General features: G+C 51.6%; 1 protein-coding gene across 1 annotated transcript in view; it reads left to right on the top strand.

Annotated features, from left to right (window-relative positions):
- The window catches only part of GOLGA5 (golgin A5), a 34,833-nt gene extending 23,467 nt beyond the window's left edge, over window positions 1-11,366 (top strand). Inside the window, exons 9-13 of the mRNA XM_004698765.2 lie at window positions 1,544-1,642; window positions 4,989-5,214; window positions 7,866-7,971; window positions 9,419-9,482; window positions 10,926-11,366. Of these exons, the coding sequence (XP_004698822.1) occupies window positions 1,544-1,642; window positions 4,989-5,214; window positions 7,866-7,971; window positions 9,419-9,482; window positions 10,926-11,006 (576 nt within the window). The 3' untranslated portion in view covers window positions 11,007-11,366. The remainder of the gene's footprint in view (window positions 1-1,543; window positions 1,643-4,988; window positions 5,215-7,865; window positions 7,972-9,418; window positions 9,483-10,925) is intronic.
- The last annotated feature ends 13,793 nt before the right edge of the window (window positions 11,367-25,159 follow it).

Here is a 25,159-nt window from a genome sequence, read left to right as displayed (position 1 = left end):
ACAAAATTCTGCATTTTCCAATCTGCTATGTGAAAAACGGTACCTCGGGGCAATTTAAATGAATTAAGTTCCCCTGGGAAGCTTTTCAATTTTACAGCCATTTACGCTTCCTTTCTTGATAGCTGTTTATAACATTCTCCCAGTTTTTAAAGTTATGAGGTTATTCTTTTATCGGTTTACTAGATCTTCTTATATATGAGGGGCTTCAAAAGTTTGTAGAAAAAAAATCATTGTCCTTTAATTCTGTTTTTTCCACAAACTTTTTGCAGTCCCTCATGAGGGGATTAGCTTTCTATCTCTGACATGAATTGCAAATCTCATTTTTCCTGATTTGACATTTGTCTTTTCATTTGCTTAGTATGGCAGGACTTCCTGAGTCAGATTGGCCATCCTGTTAAGGCCTCTGCTTTTTTTTTTTTGCTTCTGCTATTCTTACAAAGGCGTTCACGTAGATTGTTTTCCTCTGATGCTTTCACAAGTTTTACTTTTGCATATGTAAACCTTTAATCTGTTAACACTTATTTGTGTGGGGGTGGAGTGCGGTTCCAATTGATCGCCTCCACACCGTCTTTGTACTATTTTTGGGAGTATTTTCCTTTATTTGTTTCTGATGCCATCTTGATGATGCCCCAAATTCTCAAGGTATCCCGATTGCTCTCCGGACTTCTGTTTTCTTCTGTTGATCAGTTTATCAGTGTATATACCCTAAACCCTGATTTCTAACTCCTAGCAACCCTGTAGGACAGCCTCACCTTTCCTCCAGGGAGCGGCTGGTGGGTTCAAACTGCTGCCGTTGGCAGTTAGCAGGCAGCCCAATTCACAGCTCATAGTTTGACACCTGTTCACCTCACAAGGCCACATGGTTCAGTTACTGAGATTTTATAGTACCTTTAATGTCTTGTGTGGCTGGCTCCCCTTTCGAGATGTTCCCTGGGTGTTCTGTTCTGTTCTGTGTGTTTTTTGTTTTTTTGTTTTCCATCTCTACAATTGCCTTTGGTCGTTTAAAAAAAAAAGTTTTACTTTTCTTGGTGTCACACCAGATTTACAAGTGAACTTGAGAAAGAATTTATCTTGATGATGCTCTCTTCCTGTCCAAGGACACGGTGTGACTTTACTGGATGGGCGTCTTTCTGTGGATGCTGTAAAACTCTTTAGACGTTTGTGTGATAGGTTTTGCGTATTTATTGTTAAGCTTATCCCCTTTTGTTGCCAACATACATTGGGCTCTTTTTTCCATGACCTCTTATAACTGGTTCTGACTGGTTATTGTTTTTAGATCAACCTGTTTTCATGTTATTTTCTACCCTACCACCATACTGTATTTTACCGTACTTTGCCTAATTTCCTTATAGGGCGCGTGGTTTATTTTTTAATCCATTTTAGTCCTCATGCTGAAGTGTGAACTTTTTAATAGGCCCAGTCAAGTCCATTCAATCATTGTCTGCTTAACAAAGATGGGCTGAGTGCCCGCTCGGCCCTATGGTAGGTTCCGGGGCCAGAACAGGGAATGCTGACTCGGCTTTTGTTTGTCCCCGCTTTGTAGGAAGCCCATTACATGGAAGAAGACCTGTATCGGACCAAGAACACACTGCAAAGCAGAATTAAAGATCGAGAAGAGGAAATCCAGAAACTGCGGAACCAGGTATGAATCAGCGCGCCCAGCTTGGGACGTTGTTAGGGGAAAGCTGCGTCTGTGTAAGTGTAGAACGTGAGCCTTCTTTCTGCCCACGTGCCCTGAGCCCCAGGCACCTTACCTCTGACCTGCTGGGTGTGCCCCTAGTGCCCCCGAGTCTGCGTCTGCTCTGCTCGCAGCCAGCTATCCACCAGAGGCCCTGACCGTGCAGCTCCCGAGGAGCGTGCACACCTCAGGATGTTGCTAGAGCTTCTGCTGGCTGCACTGTCGCTCACCACGCTCCTTTTCCTGGAAAAACCCAACGGACCTTCCGAGTCAGGACCGAGGGCACGCTCCTAAGGTCACCAAGACCTGCTGTGAGCTAGGAAGACGGAAGCATCCTGAAAAGGTGACACCTCAGGCTCCTCACCCAGACTTACTGAAAAGTCAAACCCATCACACTGAGTCGCCCCACGGGTGTCAGCAGAAGCACGGGTGCCCAGGGCAGCTCACAAGCAGCCTGCCCGGCTTTCTCCCGAGGAGTGCCAGGTGCGTGCCAACTGGCCTTTGGGCTGGCAGACAGTTGTTTAAGCACTGAGTTCCCAGGCCTCTCAGGCTGCATCATTAACCCATGCACCCACTCCCCCTGCTTTGTGTGTACAATCGTGGCTTCTCCTTCCTCCTCTGTCCTCGGATGATTGATTCAGCCACGCAACTCGTGTGAAGGTCATCTGATTCTTCATTAGCGTTGGGAATGAGCCATGGCTGACTGGTGGGCGTGTTGTTTGTCTCCTCCTCCTGCCGCCATTGTGTGAAATGCCAGCAGCTGATGGTGTGACTTGCTAGCAGGAAGATGTAGAAACCAGATCTGCCAATCGGTTCAGTCCTAGAGAAAGGAGCTCATGGTTACTGCACGTTCGTTTAGTCCCTACTAGCTCTGCAGTCTCGGGGGAAGGAGCCCCGGTGGTGCTGGAGCTAAGCACTGGGCTGATGACCACACGAGCACCCCTGGTTCAAACCCATCAGCCGTCCTGAGGGAGAAAGGTGAGGCTGCCTCCTCCCAGAAAGACACGCAGTCTCAGATATCTGACACAGAGTCACTGTGACTCACAGTCGACTCCTTGGCGTTGGGTTTGGGTGTGTGCTAAGATAGTGCGCTATTTTTGTCAAGAATCTACTATTTGAGGATATCTCCTGTTTGTTTTGTCTAATTGAAGCAGAAAGGCCTCTGACAATTCTTATGGTGACACCTCTAAAGCAGTGTTCTCAGAGTGGGTGGTACATGCCAGGGCATGGGGCAGGCTGCTGTTGGCACAGGCTGGAGTGGTTGGAGGGGTTTCCCCAGGAAGAGGTTTGTGGGGGTGGGGTGGGGAGAGCTTAGATAAGAGAAGGGCAAAGAGTTTCCCCAACTGGACAAGTAAGGACAGCAGAAGCTGGATGGGAAGAGAGGGGAGGATGTAAGGCCAGGATCAAGTAGGAGAGAGGCTAACGGAAGCTTTTGCCAGGCCCCACTAGCGAAACTCTCGTTGAGTACCCCTAAATCAATACCGGCGATGACCTCTTCTACAGATGTGGAAAGAGATCTTGAAAGGTGCAGCACTTTGTCCAAAACCCTGGAGCCTCGGAAGTTTAAGCAGAGCTGAGGGCAGCCTGGGCTCCCGCTGCGCAGTGAGCTGTGTCCACGAGGGGCGCTCTGAGGCACTTTTCTCCCTGCCACAGGCAGAAATCCTCAAACTCTCACTTTCATTCATTTCTGTTACGCGCCTTTGCTTCCGTAAGTTTTATTTATTTTGTTGAGAACATGCGCAGCAGTCATAGAGCAGGTCAGCAGGCAGTGGCATTGACGACCTTGTCCGAATTGTGTATCCGTTCTCGGCTGCCTTTTCTGAGATTCCTGCCCCGGAAAGATCTTGTCTACAGTGCCGAGTTGCCTGCTCAGTTCAGTCCAATAGCTCCTTCCTTCTTACGAAAGGAAGTGCTCTGGGGGCAGGTCATCATCGGGGGTGTTCTCTCTCCTCTTGCCTTGTTTTCTTCGGCTTTTTGTTTCGTTTTGTTTTCTAACTTGTTACTGTGAGTTGGGTGAAGGTTTACAGAGCAGACCATCGGTTTTACAGTCAACGATTCTTGTGTTTTTTCTTCCCAACTCCTCTCTTGCAGTCCCCAGGCACTGTCACTTTCCCCGCTCCTGCCCTGTTTCCGCTTCCGTTCCCCCACCTTTCCCAACCCTTTTGAACTTTGCCCTTGAATGAAGACTGCCCTTTTGATCTTACAAGGTTATTTTGAGGTATGTGTACCTCCCTAGCGATCCCTGGGTAGACCCGTCTGTTGTTTGGCTGAAAATTGAGCCAAGGAGAGAGTTCCATTCCGGACCTGAAGAATGATGAAGGGCCCTGGTCCTCGGGGCTTACCAGCCCCGGTCCAGCTCGTTAGCCTTGTCTCGTGTTCGTTCCACGGTTTCCTCCCATTCTATCCAGAGCAGTTGCTGATGGTAGCAGGGCACCACCTAGTTCTTCCAGCCTCGGGTTGTAGAGACTGAGGTGTTTCCTGTGTCGTTCCATTTTCATCTCTCCTTTCCTCTGGGAGGAGCGACCACCCGTGGCTGCAACTTAATGGCTGCCCTTGAATTTCGAAGGCCCGTCAGTAGGATGCAGAGCACTGCCTCTGTGAGCTGTCTTATGTCAACCAACTATGGCAGACTTCTTTGCTAGCTACGCCGCCAAAGGGCTGTTTGGCTTTCAGAAGACGTCAGGACCTGTATTTGGTTCCAGGTTTAAAGATGACCTCAGAGGGTCGCTCCCCCTCCACGGCTCTAGAAGGTCTAGAGTCCGTAGAACTTGAACTTCTGCCCTGCATCTGCCCCCTCACAGGATTTTCAGTGCTGATTGAGCCCCACAAGATTTAGTTCATGAATCGCTAGCAGGGGTCTGTCTCCTGTTAACCTGTAAAATGGATCTCCTAACAATACTGAAACTTCCAACTCATGAGCATGAGGTCTCTCTAAAGTTACTTAGACTGTTCATTTCTATTTTGATGCCACAATAGTTTTTAAACTTCAGTGCACTTTGTTCATTGCTAATATATAGAAAATAACATAGTTTTGTAGGTTGGTCTTGTACCTTAGCCTTGCCGAACCCACTTAGTCTGGCAGTTGCTTTTGTGTAGTTCACAAGCTGTTTTACATCGATGATACTGTATGGAAATAATGGGTCAGTACAACTGAACACGCACAAGAAAAACACTTGAGTAGGCGTGGAAGACTCTTCGCAGCATCCCAGGGATCCACGGCTGTCGCATTGGACCTGTGAGGACATGGTAGTGAGGGTTCTGGGTTGTGTGACTCACTTTAAGTGGCCCTTCTCTCACCACTGCCTTCCAGCTCACCAATAAAGCTCTGAGCAACAGCAGTCAGTCGGAGTTGGAGAGCCGGCTGCACCAGCTGACGGAGACCCTCATCCAGAAGCAGACCCTGCTGGAGAGTCTGAGCACGGAGAAGAACTCGCTGCTCTTCCAGCTGGAGCGCCTCCAGCAGCAGATGAGCTCCGCCCCTGGGAGCAGCGGCAGCGGCTCATCCATCAACATGTCGGGCATGGACAGCGGCGACGGTAGGAGCTGGCGTTCCCTGCCCTTTGTCCCCGACCTTCCTAATTCAGGCAGGCTTTTGAAACGCTTCAGAAAGCTCCTCTTCATTTCAAAAGAAACTTCACCCATGGACGGCCCCAGCTGGGCGAGGTACCATCTTCTGGTACGATGAGTGAGCGGGATCGTGGAGTGGTGAATGCGCCCTGGTCAGTCTGTAGGACACTTGCCAGAAGGACCAGGGAAAGAACTCGGTGGAGAGGGGCTTTCAGGAAAAGTGAAGCGCAGCATGCTTGTGCAGCCTTCCCGGGAGAGAGGGGGTGCGTGCTAGCACAGCACCCTAGGGCGGCCCTAACAGCACCCTGCACTGGGAGGCTCGTCAGAGTAGCACCACCCGGCACCCAGGGGCAGAGGCTGGACTGTGAGCACAGCTGCCGGCTGTGCTAAGGGCCCCGCCTAAGAAACCCTCCCGGCCTCCCTTGGCTGCTCAGCCTTCATGTGCCTGTCCCCCACCTCTTCCCCATGTCTGCTCTCATAAGATACCAGCCTGCTCGGGTCCAATCCCAGGCTAACTGGTGGCATCTCCACAGGCCCTGTTCCATACAGGGTCACAGGTACCAGAGGTTAGCCCTCTCTACACATCTACGGGGACATAATTTGTCCATAGCAAGTCATTTCAATCAGCATGGCCCTGCTCTGTCATCGTAATAGCCAAAGGAAGAGAGTCCCAAAGTGTCTCGTTAGAATGTTGGCACCCATGCGTCAACAGAACAGATTTTTAATGTTAGAACTTCATACAATTGAAAGAATGATCAAGTCTCCTACTTTGTCCGTTTTTACATGGTGGACTACTAACTGCAAGGTCAACAGCTTAAAACCACCAGCCGCTCCGAGGGAGAAAGACGAGGCTGTCTGCTCCCACAGGGGCGGTTCCACTCGGTCCTAGAGAGTCGCTTGGGGTTGGAATTGACTTGTTGGCAGTGAGTGAGTTTCTCTGAATAGCCTGAGTAACCTATGACCCTCGTAGAAATACAAAAACAAGGACGTGTGCTTTGGGGAACATCTTTCCTGTGTACTTGCTCTGTCTACGCTTGTAGCGTCTGGTTTTTATACTGTAGACCAACTGGTTTGCACAGTACTGGCATCTGCTTCTAGAGGGCGACCACGTGGCACTGCCGTGCTTTGTTTCATGACTTCTCAGAGTGTGGCCAGGCTTTGCCACGGAGATGGAGAAGCCAGCCAGAACTCGGGTGCTTGCCTTGTTCTTCTCGTCTTCACAGGGCGCCACCTCAGCCGCTTTCTGTCACTGGTTGGCGGGAGTGACCTCTCTGACAGGTGTCCCCCCCAGGTGTCTGGCCACGCCGGCCGTGCTGTGTGGACAGTGTGAGAACATGCTTGTGCACATTTCGTTTTCCTGCGTGGGTTTTCTTAGGTCAGTGGTGCTCGTTGGCACCATTCTGCAGCCCTGTGCTCAGCACTTCAAACCGCAGCTGGCCCTCGGCTGACCTCACAGCCGTAACAGTGTTGGAGCCCTTTGGTGAAATAGGTACACATATGTACAGGTTTTGTTACTTGTGGCCCAAATCAACACATCATTGTTGAGCACCCACTAGGTGCCACGTACTTACTGCCCTGGGCACTGGAGATGTGGAGGTAGACAGAGGAGCCCTGTTACTGGGAGCGGTGTGGCCAGCAGAGGAGACAGCAGTGGTAATGACCGAGGCTGGTGAGTGCAGCAGGACGCTGGGGGTAGGGTTGGGCTGTAATTTCCATAGTGTGACCCTGCAAGGCCTCCCTGAAGGGGGCTCTCGATTCAGACCCTGAAGGCAGTGAGGTCGTGACCCGTGGCAGTGTCGGAGGAAAGGGTCCTGTGGAGAGGGGCAGGTGCAAAGGCCCTGAGGCGGAAGTGTTCCTGGCCCCATGCCACTGGGGTGGGTGAGTCGCGAGGAGAGGCGTAAGGTGAATTCTCATTGCTTGAAGAAGGCCACGACTCGGGGGGAGGGCGAGGCCACTGAAGGGTCTCCAAGGGCCGCCTGACCCTGTGGCTGCTGTGTGAAGAAGCAGCTTCACAGGCTGGGGGCAGGTGGCTGAGAGGTCACCATGCAGATCCAGGTGAGGGTGCAACAAAGCAGGGACTGGGTGATTCAGGATCTGTTTGGAAGGTGAGCCTGCAGGTGCGCTGTGGGCTTGAGAGGTGGGCATTGAGGCTTTGGGCCTGGTCCTGAGCCAAGGGATGCTACTGCGGGAAGAGCGGGCCTCTGCAGGGCAGGACCGGCACAGGGTGTGGGGTGTGCTGAACCCGAGGCGGCGCTGGCTCTACTCCACAGGGAGGTGACACCAGGGGGTGGCTGGAGTGTGGGGAGGCCCTGCTGGAGCTGCAGCGTTGCCGGGTAGGGAGGGTGTTTGACGTCATGCCTGCTAGCCCGGGAGGCCTAAGCCTGTGTCTGCGGGTGCCCCGTGATGGAGCCATCGCTGGACAGACAGACAAAGGTGTGTGTCAGGTCCCGGCCCTCACACAGCCTCCCTGTCTTGGCAAGTCAGAGTCAGAAGCTTCTGGCCTCCCTGTCTTCCTTGTTCTCCTGAGAAGCGCCCCTTCCACATAAGAGGTGACCGGTGGTCCGCTGGGTGCTCTTGGTGGGTATCCATCCAGTAATCTGCCGCCGTCGTGTTTCAACAGGCGCGCGTCTGCGAAACGTGCCCGTGCTGTTCAGTGACACAGAAGCGAGTCTGGCAGGGATGTACGGGAAAGTCCGCAAAGCTGCCAGCTCGATTGACCAGTTCAGGTAAGGGACGCCAGCAGCCGTGAGGGACAGGCTGTCCACAGTCTAAACCAGCACAGAAATGAACTTCCAGCTGAGGGGGGTGGCCACAGTGGTGCCCAAAGATTCACGGCCACGCGGCTACATTGCACAATGTCCTTCGCAGCCTTTCCGGGTGTGTCCTTCCCATCAGGCAAAGCCGTATTTGAAAAAGGCACCAAAACGAACTCAGACTCACCACCACTGGGTCGATGTCGGCTCACGGCGGCCCTCTAGGACAGGTAGAACTGCTGCTGGGGGCTTCTGAGACTCGCTCTTGACAGGAGTAGAAAGCCATTGGTGGTTTCCAACTGCTGATCACAGCCCAACACATGACCACGATGCCACCAGAGCTCCTCAGGGGCTTTCAGTGACATGAAATCGTGGCAGTGCTCTGCCTGGCCCCTTCTTTGTTGCAGACCACTCCGTCATGGAGAAAGCGTGTCTCCTGTAATGTTCCATCCTTGGTCACGCGGTGAGTCTGAGGTGCTCCTACACGGGCACGCACAGCAGTCACCTGATGTGCACTTCATATGGCACGCTCATGAACGTGGTGCCAACAGTTACACCAAGTCCCACCAGCAGCCCCAGACGCACCTCGGAAGACAGGCCTGGCAGTCTGCACAGCGCAGTGCTGCTCCGTGATAGCATTTCACAGCAACTGTGTAAATAACACATAGCGTTTCTACATATTGCCATCTACTGGGGACTTCTAAAAATTCATGGAAAAGTGGAATTTAAGGAGAATGGAATTTTCCAGCAACTTTTTGAAGTCCCCTTGTATGTATAGACATATTTGATGCTGAAATGGACCTTTCATACACTGCATAATAATCCTCTCTTAACCCGTTTACATCGTGATAAGAGTTAGGGTGTTAGAAACAAGCAGGGCGGCTCACTAGGTCTCCTGAAGCCCAGGTCTCAGGCAGTGCGCGGGACTCGGAGGGTGTGGGAGAAAGGTGCTCGCTTGAATGCATGTCCTCCGGTCGAGGGTAACGTGGCAGCAGGTGTGCGTCTTCCTCTCTGAGCATTTTGCGGGTGTACTTGCATCGCTGTACTCCCGCCTTTGAAAAGCGTGTGTCTATGCGAAGGCTTGCAAGTTCCCTCCCACCAGGTGGCTCGCAGGCTGTGTGAGGAGCTTTAGTTGGAAGAGAAAAGTGGCTCTGAGGAGGAAGGGCCACGCTGTTGTGTACCTATGAGGCATGGCACAGGTTTCAGAGAAACCGCTGGAGCCGGCTCTGACAACCACGCCACGACGTTCCATAGAAGCGTGTGCTGACCACGATGACTGGCTGTGTGATTATTTCAAGCGCGTGCACAGGACTCCACAGAGATGAGTGAGGGTTTGGGGAGGATGATCAGATCTGGCCACAGGAGGATTTGTTGGTTGTAACACTCTTCTCCTCTCCCCCTCCATCCCCGACTCCCACAGCATCCGCCTGGGAATTTTTCTCCGAAGATACCCCATAGCGAGGGTGTTTGTGATTATATACATGGTAAGTCACACTCAGCTCCCGCCGTCCCATCGATGCTGACTCATAGCAGCCCTGCTGCTTTTCAAAACGAACTCTGCAGGAGAGCGTCTTCCTCCCACGGAACGGCCAGTGACTTCCGTCTACTCCTGACCCCTTGCTTAGCTGTGCCACTCTACCACTGCGCCCCAGGGCTCCTCCGTAAGCCAACCATGCTGCAGGCGGTTGTTGGCCAAGTTGTGGGGTTTTAAGGCTCTAGTCTTTCTGCCGGCCTAGCAATCGGCTATGAAAGAATAGAACCCTCTTGGTCATTAGAAAACTTCAGTGAATTGCAAGTTAATGGTTCATTATGTCCAGAGTATGTCCAATTGCAAGTAATGTTTCATTATGTCCAAACTTTAGTGCCCTGCTTTCATAGTGGGCCCTGGTTTTAAGCCCCTTGAATGATGGACATGACATAGAACGATTGGTTTTGTTTTTCTCTCATGTCGTAAAGTTGCTTTCGTTATTCTCACTTATTTTCCCAAAGAGCCCCAAGGCATGTGTCTTTTCTGCCTGGCTTTTGAGGGCTCTCAGAGTAGCCGGTGACTTGGGATGCCACTGCCCGTGCCCTGCATGCCTACTGAGACCACAGACCACTCTAAGTGGAGGTCTCACCCTGGCAGCCTTCTTACCGAGAAGAGAAAACGTACTCGAGGCAGTTACACCCTAGGGGACAGACCCATTGTGGGAGGGCGAGGGATGGGAGAGGAAGCATTGGCGGGCACCAGGAAGGATTCAGCCCCGCCCACATGGGCTGAACTGATCTCCAGCCGTTGGAGATAGCTGTGAAATGGGGCTCGTAGCCTTCTAGACTGGGGCACCCTCGGGTGGGGGTAAGGGACTCTCCCTTCATTGCAGCGTGACTTGTGGGAGAATTGGGACCTTGTCTCTGTGGGTCCCTTTCCTCAGCACTGCACTGCTGTCCCGACCGATGCTGACGGGGCTGTCACCTCTGGGAGCAGAGGGCCGCCCCTCCCTCGGAGCGGATAGTGCTGGATTAGCAGCCTGGATTAGCCACCGCGCCACAGGGGGTCTGAGGTAGATGGGGGACTGCACAGGAAATCCACCTCTGAGACCTGACCCCGTTCTTCTCGCCACGAGTGTTCTGCTCCAGCCCATGGCTAGCCCTCTCAAAGCCCAAGCCTAACCCGGTTCCTGGAGGCATTTCCAGCAGCTTCCTGTGTCTCTGGCACGTGACTCTCGTCATCTCCTCTCGGCAGTGCTCTTGTGTCCACACATGCAGTGAGAGTGTGGCTCAGTTGGGCCCTCCTGGGCTTCAGGCAAATCCTGTACGCATAGCAGCTTGTCCTTCCTTCGTTTCCCTGCAGGCCCACCCCTCCGATTGGTGCAGGGCTGCCCACAGGACCCCAGAGAAGGCTAGTTTACAGATGAATCCTGACACTGTGTTCTCTCTCCTTCCTTTAGGCTTTGCTTCATCTCTGGGTTATGATCGTCCTGTTGACCTACACGCCAGAAATGCACCACGACCAACCGTACGGCAAATGAGCCGAACCCAGTGGCTGGAAGGCTCGCCTGTCTTTTTCTAGAACTGAGATCAGCACATGGGTCACTGGCTGGAGGTCTCATCAGGGACAGCCAAAATCACTGTTAACTTTCTAAGTTATTGCACACCTACTTCTGCTTCCTAAATCGCTCTCAGTTCCCTTCCGGTGGCAAGAGGTTCTAAAACAAGGTGATTTAACCGGCTCAATGTTGCAGGTTCAGGGATGCTAAGACAGCAGGCTGCAGGTGGGGAGACTGCAGTTGTTCACTGCCCTGTGTCTCAGGGCGCCAAGAGTGGGCCAGAATCAGGGAAATGAATTGTATTTAGCGATATAAATAAATGGATTGTTTTCTTTTTGGTAATTCCGCCTGCTTTTTGTAGTTTTCCATTTTTCACTGGGACTTTTGACATGTTAAAGGCCTGATCAGTGCCGAATCTTCTGATAAACGAATACCTAAAGCTTGCTGTGCGTTTCTCTTTTTTACAATAATGTGGGTTTCTTTAAATCCGCTGTATACCTGGGCTTCGGTGAGAAGAACCAGAAATGGGCAGCTAAAAACCCACTGGGCCCATTCCAACTCAGAGCCCCCGCGGGGCAGAGCAACACGGCCGCATCTGCCCATCGGAGGGGCTGCGGGGCTCGAACTGCCGCCCTTTCTGTTGACAGCCAGTGCTTAACCCCCGCACCACCAGGTCTCCTCCCAGCAGCAGAGCCCTTGGGAAATGAGACCTAGTGGTTGGCACTGCCCCCCAATGTGGGCATCTCTGCTCCCTCCCCCTGCACGGTGGTCCTCCTCCTTCCTCTCCTCCATCCTGGACTCGAGGCCTTGGAGGCCAGCTGGAAGCCAGCGCTGACCTCAGCAGAAGATCAGGTAGACTTCTCTCTCAAGATTCCCTTCTTTCCCCTCCTCACCTTGGAAGCACGTCTAGGGGACATAAGGAACGGGAAGCAGTGGGCATCCTCGTCCACCATCACGGCCTCGGCCGTGTCGTGGTTGGGTGGGATGGCGCTCCGTCTTTCGTGCAGTCCACCCATTGGCCTTGGAAATCGCTTGACACAGTATTTCCAGGGTGATTCTTTGTGCATTTAAGTCTTTCAGCTGGGTTTCCGTTTCAGCTTTCTTGACCATTAGGCAACGGTGGGGGGAGGGGAAGGATGTTTAAGTGCTACCATTTTCTGTAGTTTTCCAAGTGACATCTTTGCCTTTGGCCACTTGAAAGAGGCCTTTTGCAGCCAATCTCCCCAGTGTGGTGCTCCCCCTTGACTTCCGGTCCACAGACACCGACTGGACCCAAGCACAGTGAGGTGCTGACAACTTCAATCTTCTCTCCATGCAAAGTGTCACTTTGAAAGACCGAAATTAGCCTGGCCCAACTGATGGTGTTTTAAAATCTCATTATCTGTGAAACGGGGCACTGAATACAGCAGGCCATAGAAGAATTGCTGCCTTTCAATCATGGTTCAGGCAACGGATACTCAATATACCATGGACTTGCAGAGGAGCAAACAAAGTTGTCTTGGAAGAAGGACAGCCAGAATGTTCCTTAAAAGCAAGGACGGTTAGACTTAAGTCTCACGCACTACTTCAGACGTGTGCTATATCAGGAAGGACCCGTCCCCGGAGCAGGACATAAAACTTGGTGGAGTGTCATCAAAACCGAGGAAGATCCTTCCACAAGACGGGCTGACACACCAGCTGCAGCAGTGCGCGCGAGTGGCAATGATCGTGTGGCTGTCCCAGGGTCAGGCAGTGCTTTCTTCTGTTGGTCAGAGGATCTGACCTGAGGGAATCTAACAGCAGTGCCACTCCTTGTCCTCCAGTACCACCACCTTGACCAGAGGGTGTACGAGAGCTACATCTCTCCGCTCTGTAAACCCAGAGTGTCTACTTAAGGACATATTCCCGTAGGCACTCGCGCCTCACTTAGCTGCATTGTTGGGTTCCAAAGACCCAAGCATCGTGAATTCTCACCCACTACCATCGAGTTGATGTGGGGTCACAGTGACCTTACAGGACAGAGTAGACCGCCCCGGTGAGTTTCTGAGACTGTAGAAAGCCTCGTCTTTCGATCTGAAAGTTGGTGTTCCATAAAAATGGAGACTTGACTCCATTATTACATCCTCACAAAACTGCCAAGCCACCGAGAATCAGGGCCCAGCCACATGAAGATAGAGCCGTAACCATTGTGGCCTTTACTCTGGCCATTGCATGTCCTGATGTGCCATCATTCTGAAAGCATTTTCTTTCTACATGAGTCTTTGGTATCATGTCCTCTTTTTTTTCCCTCCTGGAAAATCATTTTTTAAACTTGGGTTTCTCTAGTTTTTGTGACTAAAACTATTATTACAGAACAAAAAAGCTTTAAAGGAGAAGCATCAGGATCATTGTTGCAATGTGACGAGCATAGGTTTGCCTTGTTTCCACCCCAGGAAAAGAGCTGCTCGCATCTGCCTGCTTGGTCTCCAGCTCTATTGCAAGAGACCAGCCGTGTTGGTTGGAGAAGACCCACGTGGGCGCCATGGTCTGAGCAGGACGTAGAAGGAAGAGCTGGCAGAGCCAAAGGAGGTAACCAAGCATTAAAGGCTTCCTTCCGGCTGTGTTTGGCTGGAAGAAGGAGGCTGAGAACGATGAATGCTTCTCTATGCATTTTCTTTGGGGTGAGAAGGCTATGGGTGAAAGACTGGGACTTCTCATCTTGCTTTGGGCACATCCCTGCAAAGGACATGGTGTTGGTAAAGTCGAGAGCCAGCGAGGAGGGACACCCCCAGTGAGAAGGTTGACTTAATAGCCATACGTTTAGCCAGATGGGCGGCCATAGATTTAGATTGGGGGGGTGGAGGGAGCACTTTTTGTTCTGTTATTTATAAGGTTGCCCTGCGTCGGAGCCAAGTCTGTAGCAACTAACCACTGCCCTGGCCGGGCTGCTTCCCAAACAAGCACCCTCTGACTTGGAACTGTGGAAGGAACGTGTGTGTCGGCACCCATGGAGGAGCTAATTTAGAGAAGATCTCTAGGAGAAAGTGGGTGGTCATTCCATTTAAATCCAACTAAGACTGAAGTAATGAAAATCCCAAGCCCCTTCTGGTTGCTTCCGGGAATTGGCAAGCCCCGCCCTGCACCCCCACACCCCAGCAGAGGAGGCACCCGAAACCCACCCAGGTTGTCAACGTGATGCTAGGAGCCAAGGAGAATAAAACCAGGTGAGAGTGGAGAGGGAGGCCGGCCAGCCAGAGATGCCGTCTCCCACAGAGGTGACACTTGGGCAGGGCCTGCAAGGAGTTCTGAGCACAGGGTAGCCCCTCCAGGCAGAAGGATCCAGTCTTGGCTTCGCCTGGTGCGTCCCAGGAAAAGAACAAGGAAGCCAGTGTGGCTGGAACAGTGAGGGAGGGGAACTGTGTGGCCCCAGGCCTGGAGGACCTGTGGGCTAACTAAGGACTTTGCACTAAAAATGCATTGTTGCTCCTACGTCAACCCACCAGTGGCAATTTGGAACAGGAGAAGCCCTTTAAAAAATGTTGGGGAAAAACCGGCTACAAAACGGTACGTGAATCTTTTTGATGAAGTCTGGCCAGGTCGTACCTGAGGAAGGTTTGGTGAGGATTTGCGTAGGTGTGTGCTCCATCTCACGTTTCACAGTTAACTCCTGGTCTGTGTCCAGGATGGGGACAGACAAAGATGAAATCTAAGAGAAGGACCCCTCGGGTGTCCAGGCAGACAGAGCACCCCACCCCACCCTCTGACCAGCTGACCTCGCATGGCTCCCTGCCTGGCACTGCCGCCCTCACACCTCCGCGGGGACTCATACTCAAGTTCATCAGACCGTCTCATCCTCTACGGTTCTCAACCTGGGGGCCTTGACTCCTTTGGGGGGGTCGAATGACCCTGTCTCAGGGATCGCCTGATTCCTAACAGTAGCAAAATGACAGTAATGAAGTAGCAACGAAATAATTTAATGGTTGGGGGTCCGCACAGCATGAAGGTTGAGAACCACTGCTCTGGGGGCAAAGATGCTGCTTGTTTATTCGCCATTGCCCCCAGCGCCTGGCACACTGGCTGGCTGGCACTTGGTAGGTGCTGTTGAGGCAGTGACCACTCAGAGCAGCCCTCCCCTAAAACAGAACCAAACACTGCCCAGTCCTGCGCCAACCTCACAGTGGTCAGGTCTGAGCCCAGGGTTGCGGCCACCATGTCCATCACCTTGTCGAGGGCCCTCTCTTTCCCCAGTCCTCTACCAAACTTGATGTCCGCCCGCCTGGGGCTGGCCTTTCCTGCGATGGGGGATGAAGTTTCGCTATCCTTGAGTCTGGGGAGCATTCTGACTACTCTCAAGGTCAGCCTGTTTGCTCTTTGCAGTCGGAGCAGGTGCAGTCACCCGTGCCAGCCCCTCATTCAAATGCATCGATGCTCCATTCTTACTCACGGTCTAGTTTCCACATGCGGATGAGGTGGCTGACAGTACCATGCTTGGGTCAGGTGCACCTTAGTCCTCAAAGTGACATTTTGCCTTCCACTCAAAGTCACTGTGCCTCACTGAATGAATTAGTAAAAGTGCTAAAGGTCATCTCTCTAGAGTTTCCTAGATCGCTGCCACCACCACCGCCCTCACATAGCTCATCTGCTTTCTAAAACCACAAGAAGAGGAGAAACTGCAGCTGACCAAGGACAGGGGCAGGGCAGGAGTGTTAGACTGGGTGGGTACCTGGGCTTCTCTCAAGAGGGAAATGCCATAACAAGGTAAAGCACAAGTTCAGTGAACTTTTCTCCCTACTCCATCGGACTCTAGCTGCTTCCTGTCTTGTGAGGGCAGTTGGACTGAGCTCCCATGAAGTAGTGGGGTTGTTCGGTCTCTGGAGTGGGTGGTACCCTCAGTTCTTTGTTTCTCACAATGAAAGAACTCACACCTAAACATGTTTGTATGAAGGAATGGGATGGAATGGAAAAGTTTCAGGTGTTAGTCTCCAAAGGGTGCACACTGTTTCTGGGAAGCGTGCCAAGCCACGTGAAACCCCTGCTGGGTTCACAACTGGGCACCAACAACCACGTGGGGAAAAAGCATCCACAAGGAAAAGAACACCCACACGTGCAGAACTGGGGAGTCCCCGGAGGCCAAGCGGCCAGCGTATGTGGTCCCCCGGTAGGCCCGGAGCAGGCTGTACCCCACAAGCTAGAAGCCCGCCCTCCATCATACCCGAGTGAGGGCAGAGCAAAAGGGAAAGGCGGGAGGCCAAGAGGGGCTGCCAAGAGAGCACATGGGGGTGAGTCTCCTGCCTTTACTCTGTCCTGCCCCCACCCCCACCCCCGGCTGGGGGAGGCGTGGTTGAAGGTATTGGTTGAACCCCTCGCTGAGTTAGGCCCACCTTGGTGATGTCATGTGCATGTGCCTAGTTTGGGCAGGCAGGTGGACCTCCCACCTGGCTCTGGGAGGGGGGCGGCGCTTGTGTCTGAGCATGCCCAGATCTGGGCCTCTCCCATGGGTGTCCAATCGTTGCCTGATTTCCCTCCAACCTCTTCCATGGGGGCCTTTGCAGGCATGCGGGGAGCACAACCCACCCCCACCCTAAATCTAGCTATCTAACAATGGCACTTCCCAGGGTGATGTGCAAAAACATCTTGCTCTTTTTACGCGTAAGGCATCCAGACACGTGCAGTGCCTCAGCAGGTACGCGAGGGACTTGTGACCCGAGATCTTAGGGGTCAGTGATCATGGGGGCGGGGTTGGGGAGTGCTGGTCTGGAGCAGGACAAAGCCCCGCCTGCCCTTCTCCATTCTAAGGAGGGAGACTGCGAAGGAGCCCTGGATCCCCCTCACCCCGCCCCCGCCCCCGCCCGGAGACCGCCCAGGCTCCAGCCTCGGTTCTCATTGGTCTGATTGCCCCGCTTAATCCCGCCCCTTCCTCTGGGAGGCGTGTCCTTCTGCCGATGACGTCAGCACGCTGTCCGTCTAGACCCGGTGCGCTCCCTCACTCCCTCCAGTGAAACCTCCATGCAAGAGGCGCAACACCGACCATCTCCAGATTTGTCAAATACTTGTCCCCGTGTCACCTGGACCTGGTGTAAGGGGGATGGAGGGCGGGCAGACGCGGGACACGGTCCCCAAGGAGCGTGAATGGCCGGCCGTGGCCCCGTGCGACCCCAAGTTTGGGAGGTGTTTGCCTCTGCCGCTGACCAGTGCTCCACCGGGTCACCAGCCCTTCGCAGAACAACCCCTTCGGGGCTCCCGCCCCCTCCTGGTGCCAGTCTTAAGTGGCACTCTCTCTGTGAAGTCAGAATCCCCAGCCCTCCCCCACTAAACAGAAAAGGCTCTAGGATAGGTCAAAATCGGGTCCCCCCACAAAAGATGTCCAAGGCTTAATCCCCACATCCCACGAGTATGCAACTTTTACACAGTGAAAGGGCTTTCCTCCGCAGGTGGGATGGGATAAAGCAGCCGTTCTCAACCTGGGGGTCGCGACCCCTTGGGGGTCGAAGGACCTTTTCACAGGGGTCGTATAAAATCATCGGAAAACATATTTCCCATAGTCTTAGGAACTGAGACACCGCTCCTCTTAACAGTCTCCAGGTGAGTCTGCCCACATGCGGATATGCGGATCTGGTAAGAAAGAAGCTATCTCAACCTTCCCACCCACGTTGGCTTTTTACGTATACTGTCGCACAATGTAGCAATGTTCTTTACTGTTGTTATATTGAGACTGTTGCCCATGCTACACCATGCTTCTAGACAAAATTTCATTTTTCATTAGAAATAAATATTTCACGATATATAATTACATATTGTTTTGTGATTCATCACTATGCTTTCATTATGTTCCATTTGTAACAATGGAAATGCATCCTGCATATGAGATATTTACATGATGATTCATGACAGCAGAATTACAGTGATGAAGTAGCAACGAAAATAATGTTATGGTTGGGGGGTCCCCACAACATGAGGAACTGTATGAAAGGGTCCCGGCATTAGGAAGGGTGAGAACCCCTGGGATAAAGGCTAAGGGGAGTCGGGTGGGGAGCTGAGCCCGCCCACTGGATTGCCTGGCTGTGTGTTGAAAGGCAATTCAGGCCTTTCAAGGATGGAAGAGGGAGACAGGAGAGGCAGAGATGTGACCCCAGAAGCAGAGGTCAGAGGGACACGATTTGCTGGCACTAAAAACGGAGGGAGGGGCCACAAGCCAGGGACCACAGGAGAAGGCAGGGAAATGGATTCTTTCCTGGAGCCTGCTGGCCTGTGTGACCCAGTGATTCCCAGTTTGGACTTCTGATCTCCCAAACCACCCTTTCTGGCCATTTGTCCCAGCAGCAGTGGACTCATGATGCAGTGTCCCTTCCTGACTTTGAGCTGCCACAGCTCCAGGTGGCCCCAGCCCATATCAGTTGGCTTCACAGAAGCACCCCTTCCTGCTCCAGCATTCCAGCCAGACTCCAAGCTGGATCGACAGCCCTGGTCACACCTGTATCTTCAGAACCCAGAAGAGTACAAGGCATGGATACTAAACACAGATTTGAGTTGAGCAAACTTTTTTTTCAAAGCCAGAACTAAACAACAAAAAGACCACCCAACCAGATCCTGAACAGATGTTTCCCTGAAGAAGATATTCAAGTGGCTAAGAAGACCTGGAAGGATGCTCCTCGTCACCAGCCATTCAGAAGACCCAAAGTCGATGCTCCTAGCAACCCTATTGGTCAGACCAGAACTGCCCCGTGGGTTTCCAAGGTTGTAATCGCCATGGAAGCCGCTGCCACATCCTTTCCCCTCGGGGTGTGGGTTCCCACGCAAATGTAACTATGGTACTTCCCGGGCTCTGGAATGAGCTCTCAGGGAGATGAGAATCAAAATGACAGTATCTCTCCGCCTTGTTAGAATGACAACGACTGAAAACAAAACAGAGATGGCCGGCAGTGGGCGCGGGGGTGATGTCATGGAGAAGTGCGCCCTCCCCGGTTCCTGGTGGGAATGTCCCGTGGCAGAGCTGCCATGGAACGCCATTAGGTGGCCCTGCAACAAGCTGAACCTAGAATTAGCACGTAGTGGTCAGGTGCCGCCTAGTGGGTTCCAACCCATAGCCAACCTCAGCACAACAGAACGCAACACTGCCCGGACCCACGCCACCCTCCCAATTGTCTCCATGCTCCAGCCCGTGGTGGCAGCCCGGGGTCAGAACATCTCGGGGAGGGCCTTCCTCTTCTTCACCACCACCCCCACTTTCCTGAGCACCCTGTACTTCTCCAGGGATGAAGCGGTGATGGAGAACCCGCTGGCTTTTGAAATACCAGGGACATAGCTCCCAGCATCACAGCAACACGCAAGCCACCGCAGTGCGACCAGCGGCCGACCAGCGGTGGGGAATTCTCATAGGACCCCACGGTTCCCATCGCAGGCCTGGGCCTGGAAGAAGAGAACAGGAGAGCAAAGCAACATGCCGACCAGAGGCAGTGGCAGACTCTCCCAGAGCCCACAGACGGAAGTGACCACAAGGCCCTCCCTGGATGCGGGAGAAACACAATGTGGCCCATGCGCACAATGGGGAGTTACTCAGCCAGGGAGAAATGGGAAATAATTGTGCTGAACGACATACCGTAAGTCAGTCACAAAAGGACAAACACAGTCTGATCTTACGAATATGAAATAAGCCAATAGAGAGAACCCGAGGTCATCAGTAGTTCTTATGGGTGGGAGGAAAGGGGAGAGGAGGGATTTTAGCTTAAGGACCAGAGCCTGTAGGCTGATGCGATGGGATGGTTTGGAGAGGAGGAGGGTGGCGGTCAGACTTGAGATGAGAGTACCATGCAGGTCAGCGCTCACACAAGCAGAAATTGTTGAGATGGAATGTGTTTTGTTGATTGTGTTTCACCACAATTATAGATATATACTCTAATGAGGACCAGTGACACGTGACCAGGCAGTTTCCGTTTAAGCTGGGTGCTGCTGCTTGCTGGCCTGGCTTAGCTGTGTGGTGCTGGGCGAGTCACTTGACGTGCCTCTCTGAGAACGGAGGAAATGGGATGGATCACAGAGAACGTCCCCTAAGAAAACCGGGGGTTTGCTGAATTGTGACGTGCACGAGCAGGTTCAGAAAGTTCATGGGGAGAAGATGGAATGAGAAGGTCATGGAACTGTCCCACAAAGTACTCGGAGTCCCCTTGTATGCGAGCGCTGGTTCTGTTGGGTGGTGCGTTTGAATCCCGGGTGATGGTAATGCAGACAGTTCGGCTACAAGGTGAAAGGTTTGGTGGGCTAGATCCACCCACCGGTACCTCCAAAGAAAGATCTGGCGACCACAAGGTCACTACCTGGAAAACCCCATGTCCCTCTCCTATCAGGTTGATTCGACTCCTAGCACCCCAATAGAACAGAGTAGAACTGCTGTAGGGCTGGTTAGCCTCACGCTTTCCCCTGCAGAGGGGCCAGGAGGCTTGAACTGCTGACTTCACAGTGAGTAGCTCAACAGTAACCCATTGCTCCACCTGGCTCTAACATCCTCATGTCATGCAGAGCAACCAGGTGGGATTGCCGACAACTGGTGGGTGATGCGTTGATTGAAGGTGGGTGGGACTGGGGGAGTGACAAACAGCCCTCAACTGTTCCCAACAGAAGATCACCAGTGCTCAGAACAAGACGCCCAACAAGGCACACAGCCATGAGGAGCCACCCCCGCCCCTCGTGGTGCACCATCAGCTGCTAACTGAAAGCTGAGGGGTCCACATTCACCCCAAGGCATGCAGAAGAAAGGCCTGATGATCCCCTGAGAAGTCAGTCCTTGAAAAAAATAGCCAGTGAACACAGCTCTGGGACTCCCACGGGGTTAACCTGATGACAAGAAGCCCCTCCCTGAGCAATGACTGCCTGGTTACCAATGACAACTCCACTTAACGCTCTCCTCCAGGGAAGATGGACAGAGACAGTCACCAAACCCTGGTGGCGCAGTGGGTAACCTACTGGGCTGCTAACCAAAAGGGCATCAGTCAAAAGCAGCCACTCCTAAGGGGAAAGAGGAGGCTTGCTAGTCCCATAAAGATGTCCACTCCGGGAACGCACAGGGTCGCTATGGGCCAGCATCCACTCAAAGTCAGGGAGTTTTGTTCTTGTTTCTCCATCACTTCTGACCCAGAGCTGGTCCTGATTGCTCAGTCCCGATCCTTCTCCCCCGCACACAAGGCCGAGGACACAGTATCTGGGCACTGGCGAGCCTGACCCCCCCAGGAGTTCATGCTTTGTGCGTTTGGTCTTCGGCCAGTTAACTTGGAAGCTCTGTTAGAGTAATACTCTCTTAATTGTAGAAAACTCTGTGTGTGTGTGTGTGTGTGTGTGTGTGTGTGTGTCAGTGTGTGTGTGAAGGTCTGGGGGGCTGAGAGCGTGAGTGATAAAGTCATACTGTATATACAGTTTCTGTCACGTGAGCTGTATATTTTGAAATTACACCATGCATGAATGCATGCTCACTGTGAAACCCCCCAAGCAACTGAGAGCATCGAGCACAGCGTTCTCATGGCCCTTGGGCCACTCTCCCCAAACCCCTTTCCCAGCAATAACTGCTGGTCGAGGCGGTAAACATGGATGGTCGCCCCTGAGTGGTCACGATTAGACTCCGGACCAGCATTTGAGGGGAGAATACTACGCGGGGACCCTGTGTTGCTCTTTCAAGCTAGGAAATGCTAACTTTTTTAAAAAACAGTTTTATCGGCACTCCATCCACATATAGTTTAACCCTATTCAATAGTTTAGCCATATCAAGACAAGTCGTGCAATCTTTATCACCATCCGTTTTAGAACATTTTCTTCTTCCTTGTACTCATTATTCCCCGCCCCAAATTTGGCAAAAATATCCACAACAAAACATTCTCCAATTCAACGGCTTCTGCATGTATAATTCAGTGCCATTGATTAGACTCTTCATGTTGTACAACCATTACTGATATCCCTCTCCAATTGCTCCACCATCATTAGCACGGACTCCATGCCCCTAAGCAAACACTCTTCCTCCTTCGCCCAAGGTCACCACAGGTCAAGTGATTTCCTTTTCTTTTTGAGTTTTCTTGATGTAATATTCACATTTCACACACTTCCATAGTTAAATGGCTTTTAAAAAGAGTTACATACACATCATCACACCAGTTCTAATGCTGCCTGCCCCCTCCCACATTCATTGACTGCTCCCCATTTCTCCCCTCCTGCACCCACGCTCCCAATAAACCTTCGCATCAGTTATTGTCTCGGTGCACCCATTCCTTCTGTGCTTAACCCGGGAGGCCCAACAGAAACAATCATAAAAAGGGAAACAGAAGGAAACAATAATAATATAAACATAAAAATGAAAACAGTAAGAAAGAAAAGACTACCAAGAGGATTTTAAAAGCCAGAGAGGAAATTTCTGTCGTGGAAATGCTAACTTTGATCACTGTGGAAAGAGTCATCCAGATCTCCCCATCATAACCAGGTGTCTTTTCCTTTGTGTGAAGGCCTGGTGGGTTAAGTATCGGGTTGCTGACCCCAAGGTCAGTGGTTCGAACCCACCGTCTATTCTGAGGGAGAAAGACGAGGCTGTCTGCCCCACACTCAGAGACCCCTAAGAGCAGTTTAGCTCTATCCTACAGGCTTGCTCTGTGTTAACGTCAACTCAATCAATGGCAGTGGGTTTGGGTTTTCGCCTTTAAAATATTATGTGCTCATGGATTCTTTTCTTTTTTAAATTCAGTATGTTAAAACCCGTATCATCGTGATCCCCGTTGGTGTGTGACCAGTCGCAGATCTGGCCAACAGGCACGGGGTGAAGTGTCCGATGAGCCTGCCCCAGAGACGTGGAGCATGTCTGGTTTTAGCATGCTAAGATGGGTCGCTGACTCCCCCTTCATAAGGCTCGTCTGTCCACTTTGGGGGAAGGAGCCCTCAAACACCTTATGCATTGAGTGGAAACATCGTCAGTCAGGAAGACCTCCTGCATGGAAGCAGAGCACTGTCAGTGATCGTGCCCCTCCGGCTGCACGGCCCTCGAGATAGGACTGACCAAGTGCTGCCTTTCTCAAAGCAGAGTCGGCCGGGTGCCGTCAATGCAGTAAACTGTGGGAGGGAAGCCTTCGGGATCCTCCTTGGCTACCGGGGCACAGCTCACAGGGAGAAACAATAGCTGTAAACGCCCACTGATCATCCGAACCTGGACTGTACAAAGTATGAATCTAGGAAAATTGGGAGCTGCCAAAAATTAAATGGGACCCATAAAGATCGATATCCTAGCCATCAGTGAGCTGAAACGGACTGATATTAGCTATTTTGAAGCAGAAAATCATATGGTTTACTGATGGGACACCACTCAAAATGAGATAAGACAGCTGCAGGAATCTATTAGTAATCGGGGCTTAGAATGTACGAAGTGAAATCTAGGAAGATGAGAAGTTTTAAAAAGAGAAATGGAACGTAAAGATGGATATCCTAGGCGTTAGTGAGCTGAAACGGACTGGGATTGGCCACATTGAATCAGAAAATCATTTGGTTGACGGTGCTGGGGATGACATCAGCAAGAGGAATGGTGTTGTGGTCATCATCAGCAAGGACCTTCCCAGGTCTATCTTGAAGGACAGTGCTGTCTTGGCAGGATTCTATCTACCTGCCTTCCAGGAAATCCTGTCACTACAACTACTATCCAAATGTATGCACCAACCATGGAAGCTAGTGATGAAGAAATTGCAGAATTCTGCCAACGTCGCCAGTCAGAAATTGATCAGACATGCAATCAAGCTGCACTGATCATTATTGGCCACTGGAATGCAAAAGTTGGAATCAAAGGGGAAGGAGCAATAGTTGGAAAACATGGTCTCGGTGACAGACAAGGCTGGAGATTGCATGCGAGCATTTGGTAAGACCGATGACTTAAAAAAACAAACCAAGAAACGAATGGTGACTCATTGCTGTGGACTTCTCCAGACGGAACGCACAGAAATCAAATGGACTGCATGTGTGGGAAGAGATCACAGAAGCGCACTGTCAGCATAGAAACCCTACCCAGGGTCACAACACCAGTCGCTCCGCTCAATGGCAGTGAGTTTGGTCTGGTCTGGGGGATTTGCCCTGTAAACAGAACCACAATGGGATCTACATTTATGTCAAGACTCAAATGGAGTTAAGGTCCTCACTGTAGACGCAGCCTTCCACAAACTAAGTGCATTTGAACGTAAGCTCCAATACAGATGAGGAATGTGCTCATAGCCCTGTTTTCAAATTGAGAAGAAGTGCCCTAAGATACTCCCTAAGGGACCCTTGTTGCAAATCACCCAAAGGCCCTTCAGAAAGATGGCGACAACTTATCCCCAACCAGAAGAGAATCAGAGTCTTCACACATATTCCCTGGTATTAAAAAAAAAAAATCCAAATTCACAAGTTCATTAGAGTGCATGGTATCTCATGAATATTCATTGTGGGTCAGGATGAATATAGTCAAGTAATGGAATTTTCATGTTTAACATTCGAATATGCTTTATAGAATGAGGTCATTGTAAAAGGTAGACCCAGCAACGAGAAACAAAATGACGACTTTGTTCTCATGATTTATAGATAAGGTGTTGTTGAGCATAGAATCATGTATCCATTCAAAACAATAACCCAGTATTTGATTGAGCTGTGATTCAACAAGCAGTCGGCAAGTCGGGGGAGCGTCACCGTCACGTAAATGGAGATTATCTTCCAGGGAGTGGAGACTGCACACAGACATAGCCAACCTTTGCTGAAAGAACCAGGTTTCCATGGCGATCAAGTGCTCCATGGCTGCGGAGTTCGTTTTAAAATGGTAACTTGAGGGAAGATTCCACACACACACACACACACACACCTGAGATCTCTAGACGCGTCAGCAAGTCTGGGTCTCTCTCCTTCAGGAAGGTTAGTTGTTTGACAGTGATCTGCCCTTTGGAGCAGGAAAGATGTGTCAGCCACTTTGGATGGGAGAGGAGACATCTGTTGCTGGATTCCTTTTGAGTCAGAAAGACTTAAGTTCATGGATAAGCCAAGAAAACCCAACCCGAACCCACTGTCCTTGATTCGACTCTGATCACCGTGAACCTATTGGATGGAGTAGAACTGCCCCTTGGGGTCTGCATCTTTCAGGGAGCATCTTTAAGGACTTTACATCTTTCAGGGAGCAGAAAGTGCCGTCTTTTTCCCGTGGCTTG

Source organism: Echinops telfairi, unplaced genomic scaffold (genome assembly GCF_000313985.2).
Source record: "Echinops telfairi isolate 266 unplaced genomic scaffold, ASM31398v2 ScPeMD7_18;HRSCAF=68, whole genome shotgun sequence".
NCBI classification, from domain to species: Eukaryota; Metazoa; Chordata; class Mammalia; order Afrosoricida; family Tenrecidae; genus Echinops; species Echinops telfairi.
This window is presented reverse-complemented; position numbering and strand designations above follow the sequence as displayed.